At 41.4% G+C, this 15,982-nt stretch overlaps 1 protein-coding gene across 1 annotated transcript; it reads right to left on the bottom strand.

Moving 5' to 3' along the window:
- Positions 1-4,252: 4,252 nt before the first annotated feature.
- SPATA18 (spermatogenesis associated 18) lies at positions 4,253-15,911 on the bottom strand. Its single transcript, XM_059471192.1, has 12 exons — positions 15,788-15,911; positions 14,162-14,251; positions 13,976-14,052; positions 12,459-12,577; positions 10,512-10,634; positions 8,519-8,735; positions 7,852-8,013; positions 7,305-7,480; positions 6,133-6,256; positions 5,719-5,781; positions 4,844-4,883; positions 4,253-4,372 (listed from the first exon to the last, which is right to left on the bottom strand). Exons 1-12 carry the CDS (start codon positions 15,909-15,911, stop codon positions 4,362-4,364), a joined length of 1,326 nt encoding a protein of 441 aa, XP_059327175.1. The 3' UTR covers positions 4,253-4,361.
- Positions 15,912-15,982: the final 71 nt, after the last annotated feature.

Genomic DNA, 15,982 nt, shown 5'->3' with positions numbered 1-15,982 from the left:
TCCTTTGCATCATCAAGCTCCAGGTAGCTACTTTGAAACTTTGTAAGGCTGGTTACTAAAATCTGTTCAGGCTGCTTAAAGTATAGAATCACCCTGCAGTAAGTTTTAGCAATAGAGGAACACACCACGATGCACTATGGCATTCACATTGTCATGGTATGTGTGCAAATGGATGCCCAAAGCTCAGCATTTCTAAAACAACTGTGCCATTCATATGAAAAGCATTTAGACATCAAGAGTCCACCAAAAATGTGTGGATGAATTAAGTTCTAGGGGGGAAAGAACTCATCAATTTGAAACAACTGAGGATAATAAAGCTTCTTAACTGATCACAGATAATGAGCCACTTGCCACAGACACACTACAATGGTACAATGAAAATGATAAGTGTACCATACAAAGCTGTTGTCAGGCCTTATCCTGAATACTGGGCACCATTTCTAGTCATCTGTACTCAAGAAAGAAGAACTGAACAGAAATAAACCCAGAGCCACCCAAAAAGGATAATCAAGGCAATGAAAAACCTCTCTTCAGAGGAGACAGAAAGATTTGGTGGTTTTAGTTCACAGGAGAAAAGATTATTGCTCTCAACAGTAGGGCAAATACCAAAGGCAGGGAATGAGGACTTCTGAAGATAATCACACTGGCAGAAGAACAAAGAGGTATAACCTCTTTGGCTATAGGAAATTAATACATTTGGGCTGGATACAGAAGAAAACCTCCAAGCATTAGAGAAATGACACTCTGGACCAACACTGCAATTAAAGATAGAGCATGATGATAAACAAACTTTCTTTTAAAAAGATAATTAATAAGTTGAAGAACTAATTACCCAAACCAGTCGCTGTGACAGCAGCCTTCCCTCCAGCTGTATCCTGAGGGTTCAGCAGGTGCAATTGACTCTGTCTTTGATTAGAAAATGAACAGAGGTGCAGCTAAAAGCAGGGAGTACCTTCCTGATTCAAAGATTTAGCAGACTTCATTTAAAAGTCTGCAATGTTCAAAAACATCTATTTCAGTCATAGACAAAGGAAATAGCAAAGCAACTTGCCAGTCAGCCATTGCAACAGAAAAATCACACACAAGATAACAATTTTGCAAGCCACCGTTTTCTTTAACTAGATAGAAAATTTAGAAGAACTAGAGTAATTTTCTTGAAATCATTTTAAAAGAACAAATGTTAAGAGAAGTTAATTTTCAATCTGAATTTCAGTTCGGGATTTGTTTTTATATATGTTCTTTGAGAAGATTGGTCAGAATATAAGCAGATAAAAACCATTCACTTTGGAAAGACTCATTAAATTAATTTTGAAAAATTGACCCCTCAACAGGAAAATACCTAAACTCAAACAGTTTCTCCAATAATGTATTGATAGTCATGTTCATCTTACAATATATAAGGATTTTCATATTCTTATTAGGCAGCAAACTTCAATTGTGCTATCAGTAAGCTAATCTGACATCATAATTCTCCATCTGACGTCTGTTCATATTGCTTCAATCTGTGACTATTATGCATCTACTGGCAAACCTCATTATGGCAATAGCTTTTAAAACTGCAGTTGAAATTAAAACCCGATTTTTCTGTTCTTAAGGCAATAGTGCCATCTAGTGGGAGATGTTCCGGTTTTTGTCTTATTCTGGGCAAAGGAGCTCAGAGCCTTTCTTAGACAAACAATTCCTCAAGAAAAAGAGATGTAATTTTTTTTTCCCCCTAAGTTGGCTCCCTCAGGTTAATACATAAACTTTCATCTAAAATGCCCACTATCCCTTTCTAGTCACTCTGATAAGGTTTCATAAGATTTTTGCTCTGCTCCAAGGTGTTCTACAAACCACAGCCCCTGTCTGGGTATGTGCCTAGGGACCCAAGTCCTGCATCCTGCCAGGAGGGTCCCATGGGCATAAGGCAGAGCACTCAGCCCAACTGCAAGTAGTGCTACTCTGCATTGTCCAGCAAGAATAGCCTGACCAACCAAGTCCCTGCTGGGAGTCCTCGGCTCTGCTGCATGTGTTACACACACACACACACACACACACACACACAGTGGCCAGTCATATCTTAACCCTGCCTCTTCTGGCAACTTTTTCAGACTCTTTAATCTGATTTTGTGCCTCCTCTCCTTTTAATGGCTTTTTCCCTCAGTTTCTGCAGAGTCAAAAATATCTCACAAGCCAGAGAGCACCTGATACCTTTTTATATTTAAAATGCCTCTGTCCTGCAGAGTGTAAACAATGAGGCTGAATCTGGTTTTCCCACAAGCAGTGGGTCTTCTTTCTTTCCTTTTTAATAATGGGGGTTATGCTTGCCCTTTTCCAGTCTATGTGAACTTCATGGGACTGCCATGACTTCTCAAATACGATGGATAGTGGCTTAGTCACCTCCTTGGCTAGTTCCTGTGGATGTTACTCACCACATGTCAGGGACTTGTGCACCTTTGGGTTCCTGAGATGCTCTCAAACTCATTCTCCTCCTACAGCAGACAGTTCTTTGTGGAATCTCATCCTGCTAAGATCTTTATCTCAGATGCTTTTACAGAGGGTTTTGACCTCAGACCATGGCAGATAGTGTAATGAGGGGGTGACCTAATCAGGTCACAGTGGGAATTATAGGTTCTTGTGAGTAGTAATAGAACCTTCCTATATTTGGTCATTTCCAGTTTTCCTTCTCTGTTGGGTCAGAACTTTTTTCTTATAAGGTCATGTTCTGAGTTCACCTTCCTGATTGGACCTGTGCCCCTATACCTGGCTGCATTTGCCCCATCCAAAAGATTTTTGGAATCTAGCCTCTGTACCCTGTGCCACCGTTATTTTCATTATAAAAGCTTTAATTTTCCAGGCTATTCCATCATTCCCGTTCCTCTTTATTAGCCAGCTCCTCCCAGCTAAGCCAAGTAGGGGTATCACAGTGGGCTGTAGTGGGCCTCATTGACTCAGTCTTTCTGGCCAAGTGGCCTGTAGCAGTTCCCCACTAATAATGACACCTGTTCCAGCCCTTCCTTTAATCCTTACCCAGTCAGCTCCTCATCCATGCCCAGGCCAAGCTCCATGCACTCCAGCTGGTCAACAGAGAGGGCAATACCATTCATCTCCCATGCCTTTCCTTCATAAAGTGCCCCTGCCCTTCCATTCCAGCCCTCCAGACACAGGAACCATCCCACCACTTCTCAGGATGCCAATATGGTCCATAGCCCTGCAGGCTTGTGTACATCTCTAGTTTCTCCTGTTTACTTCCCATCCTACCCGCTTTTTTTAGAATAGAGGATTTAAGCTGGGCCCCTGGTGAAACTCTCTGACTGCAGTGGCTGGAATTCCTTGGTGCTATTCCTTCAGGTGTTCACTGACCTGCACACCCTTCTCCAGGCTCTGGTCATCTCTTTCTGGCTCAGAGAGCCAACTAGTACGAATGGGATGGCATGTCATCCCACATCTTATCACTGTTAAATCTCTTCAGGTCTCTCCAATTTTTACTCTCAAAGTGCAATAAATGCCTACAGTAAGAAATAACTAGACAGGATTTTTTCACTGTATTCACAATCACTGATCTATCAATACAGTATGAAAGCTCACTAAGTGTGATCCTGAAGAGGCCTCACATATTTCAAGCCTACAAATACTCAGTGGCACACTTTCAAAATACTTCTAGTATCAAACTACAAATTTTTATTATAATAATTTCTAAGTTAGAATGTATTTAAACCAGGACTATTACTGGCCTTGCTAAAGAACATGTGAGCATTCATCCATAAATGTCAATAAAGCCCTGGGGATTCCTGGAGTATTGGCAGTTTATGACTGCTCTGTGCAATTTCTGCATTGCAGCTAGAAAATTCACTTTATCACAGGGATATATTAAAAGGCTGCTGTGTGAGACTGCCACATCCTATGATTATTGCTATTTTCTAAAATTGTAAACAAGAACCAATTAATTACATTGTGTTCAAGTAACAGCTAACCTCAACATTCTGCAACATTCACCATTTAGGTTATATTAAACATCCTATAAAGATGTTTAATATAAGATGTTTAATTAGTAAGATAAACTGCATCATTTGGAATCTGAGGGAAGCAAACATTCTAGATGCAATAATTCTATCTCCACCTGCAGGATTACATCACGGCTTCCTGACCGCTTTGCAAATTTTGCCAAATGATCCTGTACTGCATGCACTTTTTTTAAATCAAAAGTGTTTCGTTTCTAAAATTATAAATAAGCCTTCTATAATTCTAAAAAACACACTGAATACAAACTCCATTTGGAGTGACAACCGCCATTTATTGAGAGATTTGAGGTATTTCCGAAGAGAAATGACACCAGCAAAGTTGTTGAATCCAGTTGTGTTGCACTGCAGGAAGATGTCCAGTTAGCAGCGCCCTATGGAAGAAAAAGGTACATTTCAGTGCAACTGTATTTTCTAAATCTCTGAGTTGGGTTGGCTTCAAGATAGGCACACACTCATGCTGCCTGAAATCCCTCACTTCACTGTCACAACTTAGCCATCTCTTTGGAATTTGAAAGGCTGGAAGACAGCAGATATACAGTAGCAAACTGTCTCTTGTGTAAGGAAGGAAGCAAGTTTTACTTACTACAGCACTGGCCACAGTGAAGGCAACCAGCAGAGACAAATCATGACAATGGTCCAAGTAGAGTGAAAAAACAAGCTTTCCTCCAAGTAAAAAATCTCAGCCTTTTTCCACCCATAAAAAAAAGGGGGCTATCCAATTTAACACTTCGGCAAGTATTTTAGAATCAGAGACAGTCAACATGTAATTTTGTTCTTTTGTTCAATCGTTCAATGGCTTGATGTGAAAACCATGAGTCACTAGGAACCAATATGCCACTTACTTCTGACCCTCACTGTTGAAAGACTGCGGCTTCGAGGCACCTGCAAGACAAAGAGAAAAGGAAAATCAGGCGTGCTAAAGAACTGTAACCAAAAAAGTCACCCGGGCACCCATCAACATTTAGAAAATCTGCACATCTATCAGTGCAACTCTACTGCTACAAAGTCAAGTTCAACAACTTTCTAGTTTTCTTTCACATCCTGCACACACACACAAAAAAGGGAGCCCTACCCAAAGCCTCTCACATTTTCAATATTCATATTTTAAGGCGAGGGTGCCTATGTCCATTTAATAAGATGGGCTAACAACTAGAAAAATATACACATTTTTAACAGTAACAGTAATAATTAAAAAACATTTTGTAACCACACAATATGCAGAACTCTGCTGAAGTTTCACATATCTTATTTGTACCACCTTCTCTTCCTGCTCACCCTACATTTCTTTTTGGCCCCTTTGATGCATTTCATAAATTAGGAGTAAATTTAGGTCACTAAGTCCAGGAGGCAGGAACTATGTGTTGTATATGTACTCCAAAATTACTGAAACACTTCCAGATGATGCAATTATTTATTTGGAAGGGCACTAAAGCAGAGTAGGGGCAAAGCATTCCAAGATACACAATTGATGCTTCTGAGAATTTAACTATGATCTACTTCTCATACAGTATCTCATACAGTATCTCTACTGATCCTTATACCAGGCAATAACTATCTGTCAGTTCAGCTTCACCTCATTCGAGACCATCAAGCAAAGGCACTTATTCCCAGTGTTAAAATGTACATGTGGCACATCAGCATTTTTAACAGGTTGCCTACATTCCTAGTTAAAAATACTTGATGCTGTTAACACTACAAACATTTAGCTGAGGCTTACCCCACACAGCAGAGGACGGCCACAGCTGCAGCTTCTGCTTCTAATCCTGCATCTGCGAGGACACTACAAGAGAAAAGTAGGCTCTTGTAAGTAAACCTCTTCTGCGAGAGAAGGTTTAATAAAGACACACTTTGCAAGCCATACTGGAGACAAGGTTTGAGGACAGAGAGGAAACACAGTAAGCTTTCTGCTTAGAACAGGTTCTGACAACAACCATTATCTGCATAAATAACACATGAAGGAAAATGGAACTATTCATCCTATATACAGGATGAGGAACTAAAACCTAATTGATGTTTGATATACTACTCCACCCATATAGGGGACAGTTAAAAACTTATCTTTTTAAATTTTAAAAACAGTGTTGAAATCCACTGACTTTCCCTTAACATTTTTCTTTAACAAAATACATACCATAACCATTTTTTTAGTGACTACTTCTCCTTTCACAATAACAGTGCCATCTTCTACCAGAGGAGGCCAGACGTGATAGGCCACAAAGGGAGCTGCGAAATCGGAGTCAAAGCTACGATAGTACCTGTTGAAACAAACAGTACAAGAAATGTCTGCATTAAGTGCCAAAAGAGAAATAAGTTCCAAATCATCAATGCTGATAAAAAGTAGTTACTAGTATCTTTCCACATCACAAAAATATGTATTCTTAATGTGATCCTGTAAAAGAAATGGACTTGGAAGACAGACTTAGCAGAACATACTGTTTACTTATCCTGACAGACATTCTAATAAAGCCATCTAACACTTCAGAAGGCCACTAGACCTTAATTTTTGCATAAATCCCACACAAGCCAGGGCCCTGTGTCCACTGACAGATTAAACCTTCTGAGCAGCAATTTGGCAGACACAGTCATCCCCGCTTCCTGGAATATCTTGGGTTCCATTCTATTCTAAATTATTACTAGAAACCCTCTTAGTGATGTAAGGTGTTTTGCTTTTTAGAGCAATTTTTATGACCTATCAATTCCAATTATTTTCTAGACAACATGGAAGCACTCTACAGGTCTCTGCTAAAAAAGCAGCTTGACCCTATAGAAAAAAGAAAAATTATTAACAAAATTCTCATTTTTCAGAGGCAGTTTTGGTTTTGACCAGCTCTAAACCAGAAGAGATGGGAGCATATTAATAGTCGTATGTTGTACAGTAGCCACAGCCTGGAGGTTGCAGCAAACATGTTGATGACCCTGGTAATGACACCGACTGCAAGATCTCAGTAAGTATGACTTTTACAGAACAGGCCGGTAAGGAGGAACAAGATGCAAGCATTTTTTAAAAGGCAAATAGAGACTAAGCAGGGAAAGCTGATGATCATTTTCTTCTTAAATAATAAATTAAATATGCTCTTGAGAGTGAAGTTTATCCAGAAAATTGCTCTGCTGTTCACTAAAAAAAAATTGCTGACGCTTATGTACATGCTAGTATTTACCTTAAAGACATACCAAATTCACTACAGGCCAGGGGGTTTTGCCCTAAAGTAATGTTTAGCAATTGTGAACTGCTGTATTAATTAGGAAACAAGTAGACTACAAAACTTTTAATGGTAAGTCTGACTGAATATAGAAATGTCTTACATGTTCCTATTGAAGCATTCTCCATCAACACCATAGGCAATATCAAGAGGAGGAATGAGTGTCTGCATTGAATAAGCCAAACAGCACACCTCTCGAATCAAATTGCTGATCACAACGAAATCCAGTTCTCCTGGACATGGAAGCTTTGGGTTCCTGTTCATGCAGCAAACTACTTCCTGAAAATAAACATACATGAGTAATTTGCACTCACTAACAATTTTTTCACAGGCAACTGCAGAAATCCCCCCTAAATATGCCTCTCAGCTTTCTACATTTAAAAATCAGTATAAAAAACTCATAGTAATGTTGGCCTGGACTATTCCAGAAAACAACAACTTCAGAAAGAATGTGCTGCTATGAACAAACCAAGCAAGCCATTACTAAGCCATACATATACTAGTCCTAGCAATGTTGTTCTAGAAAATAAACTGCTACAAGACAAAGTCCATACAGTAACTCTTTTCTCCTTCAGGTTACAGTGCATTTCTAATTTACATATTCTGAATTTACTAGCTCCTGAAAGAGATCACCACTGCCCTTCACTTACATGGACACTGCAACAAACGTCATACAGATCCTTGTGGCAAGCTATATAATCCAGGACAGCAACTTCAAGTGACGTAGGTCCCCCTCTGAAACATATACCCAAAGTGTCTTTTACGTTTATTTTCACCCTCCAGAAGGCCATCTTTGCCGCACGGAAAGATTCCTGCAAAAGTAAAGAACATTAAGTTAAATACAGCAGACCCAGTTTAATATTTTATCTGTTATCAGAAAATTAATAATTTAACCCACTATCATCAAAACAAGGAGGAATATAATACATTGCTGTAAAGGAGAAAATTAACTCATGAGGAAGGAATTCTCTGATTGAGTGTAATTTATTTGCAGAAGGCAATGTTGATCACTGCAGATACCATGTAATTTTCAGACCAAATCACTTGACCAATTTCAGACTAAATTTCACTCTTTTAGTATCCGTACAATAAATCATTGACCCTGTTCCCATCTTGGGACAGGTCAGGTAGGACACTACATTGAGAGTTCAATGTAAAAATGTGAGGGGAAGAAAGAAAAATCAAAATAAAAAAGAAAGCTTTTCTTCTCTACACTTGACAGAAATGCTAATTTACCCACAATTTAAACCACTGCAGACATAGTATTTTACAACACACCTCCAGCCTGTAAAATAAGAAATAATATTTCTTTCTCACCACACATGCAATGTATACTATCCTCTGCACCGTCTCCAAGTTACAGACGTATCGCCTCAAAATGCACTCTGCCTCCAAGCGTTCTTTAGCGTAAATGAAGTTATAGCGAGCTATGAGGCAGGCACGGTGTGAAGCGCTGCCCCGCCTGATCCGGGGAGGTGTACAGGGCCTTGGGCAAAGGGCACGGCACTTGGGAGGACAGGGCCTCATGCAGGGTCTCACGCAGGGTCTCACGCAGGGCTTCACGCAGGGCCTCAAACGGCACGGCAGAGGAGAGATACAGGGCCTCACACAGGGCCTGGCACAGGGCCTCATACACGCCCTTGGACGACATGGTAGGCACGGTGGAGAGAGACACTTCAGACGGCATGGAGAGCCCGACCTTGGAGGGCAGGGTATGCATGGAGAGCAGGGCCTTGGACCACAGGGTCCACATGGACCACAGGGTCCGCACGGACCACAGGGTCCACATGGACCACAGGGTCCGCACGGACCACAGGGTCCGCACGGACCACAGGGTCCGCACGGACCACAGGGTCCACAGGGTCCACAGGGACCACAGGGTCCACAGGGACCACAGGGTCCACAGGGTCCGCATGGACCACAGGGTCCACAGGGTCCACATGGAGAGCAGGCCCTTGGACGGCAGGGTATGCATGGAGAGCAGGCCCTTGGACGGCAGGGTATGCATGGAGAGCAGGCCCTTGGACGGCAGGGTATGCATGGAGAGCAGGCCCTTGGACGGCAGGGTATGCATGGAGAGCAGGCCCTTGGACGGCAGGGTCCGCATGGACCACAGGGTCCGCACGGACCACAGGGTCCGCATGGAGAGCAGGCTCTTGGACGGCAGGGTCCGCATGGACCACAGGGTCCGCATGGACCACAGGGTCCGCATGGAGAGCAGGCCCTTGGACGGCAGGGTATGCATGGAGAGCAGGCCCTCGGAAGGCACGGAGAGCAGGCCCTTGGACGGCAGGGTACGCATGGAGAGCAGCCCCTCACAGGGCATGGAGAACAGGCCCTCGGAAGGCATGGAGAGCAGGCCCTCGGACGGCAGGGTCCGCATGGAGAGCAGGCCCTCACAGGGCATGGAGAGCAGGCCCTCACAGGGCATGGAGAGCAGGCGCTTGGACGGCATGGAGAGCAGGCCCTCACGGGGCATGGAGAGCAGGCCCTCACGGGGCATGGAGAGCAGGCGCTTGGACGGCATGGAGAGCAGGCCCTAGGAAGGCATGGTGGAGGAGAAATACAGCCCCTTGGAACGCACGGTGGAGGAGAGATACAGCCCCTCAGACGGCATGGTGGAGAGAGACATCTCCGACGGCATGGCGGAGGAGTGCAGCGGGAAAGCCTACGACACACAAGCAAAGAAGCTTCATGTCACTTTACCATCCTCAGATGCTTTCCCTATGGCAGACTTCTTCGTCAATTTAATTTTTACAAGGGTAAGGTGAGTTTTGAGCCAAGTAATTAAAGAAGCTACAGCTGGTTAGTCTAATATGAAGGCATTTTCATAGAATGTTTTATGGCCTACAGCATAAACAGTAAAAGAAAAGTAATATGTAAAGCATATAAGGCCAAGCACTTTGTTCCTAGGAAACACACCTTTAACCAGTAATATTTTGGAGATTTGTTCCTCTTTCAGTACCACCGAAGAGTACTGCTGAAGTCAAACAAGTAAAAATTGAATACTACAACTACAGAGCAGAACTCTATAAAAGTACTCATCAACAAAAGAACTATTTCATACAGTTGCTCTCCATGTATTTTGTAAAGGTGCATTATTTGCTGTTTTGTCTGAAATGTAACATAACTGCTTTAAAATAAAATATTTGGGCACTAGAACAAATAACCTAAAGAGTTTATGTTCCTTCATAACAAAGCAAAAAACCTTGGCTTTTGTTTATATTTCAATTTAAATGAGGAAGAAATTCATGCTACCTAACATGACCGATTTCTATGATTCAGTGACTTCTCTGAGTAAGGTCTCTACCTGCTCTGGATAACAGACTTTTTGCAATCCAGCATAGCAATCTCATCCCGCAAGTTCTCAATCTTCTGCTCGTACTCATCTAGTTCCTCTAGCCTCTTTAAGTGGCACCGGGAAGCCTTCAGACTTAATGACACAGAACAGTCAGTCACAAGATGTCCTTCTATCAACGTAAACTATCTATCAATTAATCCTCATCATCAAACAAAAGGAGCAAAAAAAATAGGAAAACTATTGACCAAGCTCCTTATGCTTGCTGAATAATTTCAGCATGCTTTCCTTATACTGAAATACAGGAAAAATCCAGAGTTTAAAAACAAATGAAACAAAGCAGACCCTTGATCTTACTTTAAATTGTGTAAGTGTATTGTGGCAGGAAAGTGGATATAGCACTGTGTGCTATAGGAACAATTACTGGTTAACATTTGGCGTCCTTATACTAGCTCAGATGATCAGGTCTAAAAGAAACTAATTTCTTTTTCACATTTAAGACAGTAACTAAACCATCTCAGTTTTCTTTCCATAGATTAAGAACCTATGCATTGTCTCCTACCAGGTTCTTGGGCTCTTTTTCTTTGCAGAAATATATTAGTCAGTCAAAAGACATCAGAAATGCTAGTCAAGTAATACCAAAAGCTAACAATTCCTCTCCTGCTGTCCCCAAAAGCAGGAGTGATTCTTAAAGATTGGCAGACAACCAGTGAAACAAGTTTATCTTCTGTCCTTTACTCTTAGTTAATAATAAAAACTATCCCAAAATCTCTGCTTTCCATCCAAATACCGGTATTACTGCTGCTTTTCTCTTACCAGAAGTGGAAGGCAAAAAGAAAATATGTTTTCTATTTATTTTGAAGGTATTCACCCTGTCCTTCCTTTTCCTTACTGGAGGACCCTGGTGAGATTTTTTTGAGACTCTGAATCAACAAAAGCTCTAACACTTATCAATTGATATGATTCTTGTTCCACCTTTTTAAGGAACAAGCTGACTGAGATGACCACAGGTAATAAGGCCACCAACATCTGCTAAGAGGAAAGACTGCCCAGTTCCATCCAAGTCAGCTCCTTCAGGAAGGACTTCTAGCAGAACAGTAGTAAAAGAGGGTTAACGAATTCTACTACAAAGGACAATTGGGAAAGAAAAGCAGATTTGGGAAGATGAGCTCTAGAAGTAGGCATGGGGGAAATCCAAAATTATATTCTTGGAATCACTTAGTAAGGGCATGAAATTATATCACTTAATGCACTGACCCAAGACTTCCAGAACGTTCATTGTTCTCATGGTAATAGGATGCGTGAGAATGTGTCTGCCGCGTCGAGCTGCCTCTTAAATGGCCGTGCAGCTGGTAATAACTGCACTAACTTGTATCCGAAGCAATTTATTAACTTTTATATTATAATGCTCCATAAAATATGTTTTACGCAACTAGACCAAAACTCTTCAGGCCTAGTCACTCATCTGGAAACGATGAGTGACTTCCTCCATCTTATGACAGTGGCTTTTATCTTCTTGGACATTTATGTATCAATTACATTGTATAATTAATTGCGACATGTTGTAGGTCCTTCAATAAATGTTACACTGTAGCTACTCAATTGATTTTTTTTATTTAGGGTTTGCTTAGTATGCAACATTTCATAGACTATAACTCCACAAGGGATTGTCATGGACTATACAGAACCTTTTTATGTAGAATACTGGCATGTCTTTCAACATCTCTGTCATAAGCAAAACTTACCAAGTGAATTTATGAATGTTGGTGTTGACTGTATCATTTGTACCCCACTTTGGATATATACACACGATACAGAGCTCAATGCATTTTGAAACTCTGGTTTTAGGCCAGAAATAAAACATTTTACAAATGTCCATCAATATTTAGACATCAAGGGAAAAAAAAAAACAAAAACAAAAAGCAAACAGAAAAAATTGCAGTTAATTTTTTTCCCTACTCTCGTTCCATCTGGTTGATCTGCACACGAGTTTCACTTAGTTTGTCCTCCAGTTCTTGCAGCTCACACCTTGGTTTGCAGGACAAATCTCTCAGCTGTAGCTCTCCTTCAGCTGACTCCTACCAGGAAATGAAGTCACACTGCTTGAATGTTCTACTTTATAAATTCCCTCAGTAAAGTACTAGAGCATAAAGGGCAGATGTATTTCTAAATATTTCAGCAATGACCATTCTTAAAGAAACTGAGAACAAAAGCTATTGCATTCTCTCTGAGACATAAGCAATACCTTTCAGGCACACCAAAGAAAGACTCAGTTATAGAAATAAAATATTCACTTATTTTATACTTCATGGTAGAAATTATGGAAGGTCAGCATACGCAGATTTACTGCCTGAATCATCAGAACAAAGCCTTTTGCAGATGTGTTGCATAGTTGTTTTTTTTCAGTTAGTCAACTCCTGATTGACTAAATGACCAACTCAAGTAAACTTTTTGGGAATTCGTGTATACAAAACAACAAAAAGTTATTAGAACACAGAAGTATCATTCCAGAAAGCACACTACTATACATGCAGCTGCCTTTAACAACCCATAAAGTGGCCAGCTAGTACTGGAATTAGACTAGTAACTGTGCAACGTGCTTTTCTTAAAATTTTGAATGTCACATGCAATTACAAACCTGCAACTGGTATTCCTGGTGTACCGTCATTTAATAACTTTGTTGTTTAATATTTTGGGAGGGTTTCGGCACACCACCACTCCTGATTCATAATAGACTCGAACTCTTAAAGGATATCACTTTTTATTTGTCCTATTTTAATTGTGAAATATTTTGACAGATCAGGTGTAAAAATGAGAAACCAAAGAACATGGAGACATCACTATCAAATCTCAGGATCTTGAAGATCTTCCCCTAGCCTGAATTAGCAAAGTCTCTTATTTTCATTCAAACCATAAAGCCACAACAGATCTGTCTTTTCTGTTAGTATCAAACTGTTAGTATTACAACCCCTTCAGTAAATACCAAATATATATGAACTCCAAATATGATGGCAGGAGCATAGTGGTATCATGACACACATGAACACTTTTTTTTTAACACTCCAGGAAATAATACAATGTTAAGATATCCTTAGGGTTTTTGCCTTAAAAAAAAAAAGGAGCTCACAGATTAATGCATGGAGTTTATGCACACTTTCATCTTACACATGCATTTTCACAGTGCTCTTTTTTTCTAAAAAAGAGATATGGCATAAATACTGCTATTATGTTTCTGAAATGTAAATGGCAATTCCGTACCTAGAAAAGGAAAGCAGTATAATAACACAGATTTCTTATACAAAGCAAATCCCTCCATAATAGCATAGTTGTCTCCATAGGTGTCTCCACAAGCAACTAAGGATATATTTCATTAAGTAAAATCTGAGGGAGGCTAATATTAACAGAAAGTCATTAAAGCGCTTCCACAGGTATAAATTCACCTAGTTCTATTCCCTTAAAATAAGTTTCTTACACACCTGAGTGAGGTTGTCACTTCCTGAAGCAGTACATATACTTGGCAGGAGACAGCCTTTTAATTTTGCTGCACAATCCTCTAAAAACACAAACGTTAAGAAATGCTAAGAACACGTACAGAAAAAGCCAGAGTTGGAAAAAATGGCACATGTGAAATGTGTAAGTAATTGGACAAGGCATCAATTTACCTCCTTGGGATGTTTCATTGAGAATTGAGAAGAGCTGCTTTTGAATTGCCTTGTTCGGTTCTAACACTTCACAGCATCGGCTCAGATTTCCTCAGCAGAATTCCCCTGTTAATAATGCGCATTATGACATCTGTGTGGGCTTTCTTACCTAAAGTTACTCCTGTTACAATCATGGCACATTCTCCCCCATAATTACATCTTCCCAACTTTTTCCTACTGGATCCATTAGAACACTTATTTTTGAATACTCATTTCTAATAGGCCAATGAGCAAAACAGGACTTCTATGACCCACTTCATTCACTACTTGAGAAAGCATAATCCTTTTCCATCATAAAGAGGATGCAACCACAAGTTGAGTTAAAATCTTCCAACAGTTATTAAAATAATAATCTAGCAGATTGTTGGATTTTAAAAAATAGCCTAAAATCTGGTTTTCCATATTAGCTGAAAAAATACATATAAGGCTCTTATCTTGCTTTGTCTATTCCTAACCAACTTTTGATGGAGAGGTCAGCTCCCACTGCCGCTCGGCCCTCCTAAGGCCTACCTCCAACAACCATTTGCAAGATTTTGAAATACATGACACTGTTCCTCCTCCGGCCTCCTCTGTGGTAGCTTTACCGGCTACTCCCAACCTCCTTAAAACCGCCCTTTGCCTTGAATCTTGCCGACAGTTACGCCGGTTATGTAACTGTAACTCCTATTCAACCATGAAGTAAAAGAAAAAAACTAATTTCCCCTGAAAACACTGCATTTCTTTTCTCACCAACCACAGCAGACACAGTAGGTAGTCACAAGTTCGTGACCAACTATCTGCATCCTGAAGGTACAGAAACCTGGGGATGCCGGACGGAAAATTCTATCAAGAATTTTTTTCCACTCAGCAAAGTCACTGCTGTGAAGTCTCACCTTTCCCTAATTTTACACTTTCTCTACTGCTTCCACTGTTTCACCCCCTCAGCTCACCTCCGGTCACTCCTGGATGGACTCCATCTCACCCCTTCGGCAGCTCTTCTTCAACTAACGGCGCTCCGCCCGTACCGCCTGCCGTTTCTGAAACCGTTTGCCGCCAACGGCCGCTAGCCGGCCGCGCCGCGCGCTGCCCGGTAACCGCCTCTCTCGCGCTCAAGCTTCTCCCCCCCCAAAAGAGCCGGGATGCTGGGTAACCCCGTCTCACTTCCAGCAGCCGTTTTCCTCACTCGCACTCCTCACTCAACTCTGGCTTTTTCTGTACGTGTTCTTAGCATTTCTTAATGTTTGTGTTTTCTTAGATGATTGTGCAGCAAAAATAAAAGGCTGTCTCCTGCCGAGTATATGCTGTACTGCTTCAGGAAGTGACAACCTCACTCAGGTGTGTAAGAAACTTATTTTAAGGGAATAGAACTAGGTGAATTTTTTCCAGACTGTTCCTAGGCCCCAACCGTAGTCCTTCCACCGGCCGTTTTTCAACGCTCTCCTCCCTTCTAAGCACAGCCGGTACCGATCAAATCTCACTTTTAACCTCCAACCCTTCTTTTCAGGAAACCTTGCCACGGACAAAAAAGCGAAACAACTGAAGCTGTGGGAGCTTAACAGGTCTTAAAACTGCGCTAACTGGACGCGCGTTCCGGGCAGTGTCCCAGACCGGCCCGTGGACCGCCGAGCGAGGGCGGCTGCCTCTGGCCCCGAGGAGTGGCAGGACTCACCTCATAGTCCTGCATTTCCCGGGTGTTTCCCCCGCCCACGAGGCTGTTAATTTCTTTGGCCATGGCTAGATGTCAGCTCGCTCTGCTGTCCCCTCGGCAGAGTATTCTTCGGGCGGCGCAGGTGTAATGGAGAT

This window comes from Ammospiza nelsoni, chromosome 4, assembly GCF_027579445.1.
Source record: "Ammospiza nelsoni isolate bAmmNel1 chromosome 4, bAmmNel1.pri, whole genome shotgun sequence".
NCBI lineage: Eukaryota > Metazoa > Chordata > Aves > Passeriformes > Passerellidae > Ammospiza > Ammospiza nelsoni.
The sequence above is the reverse complement of the archived record's forward strand: the minus strand, read 5'-3'. Positions and strand labels throughout refer to the sequence as shown.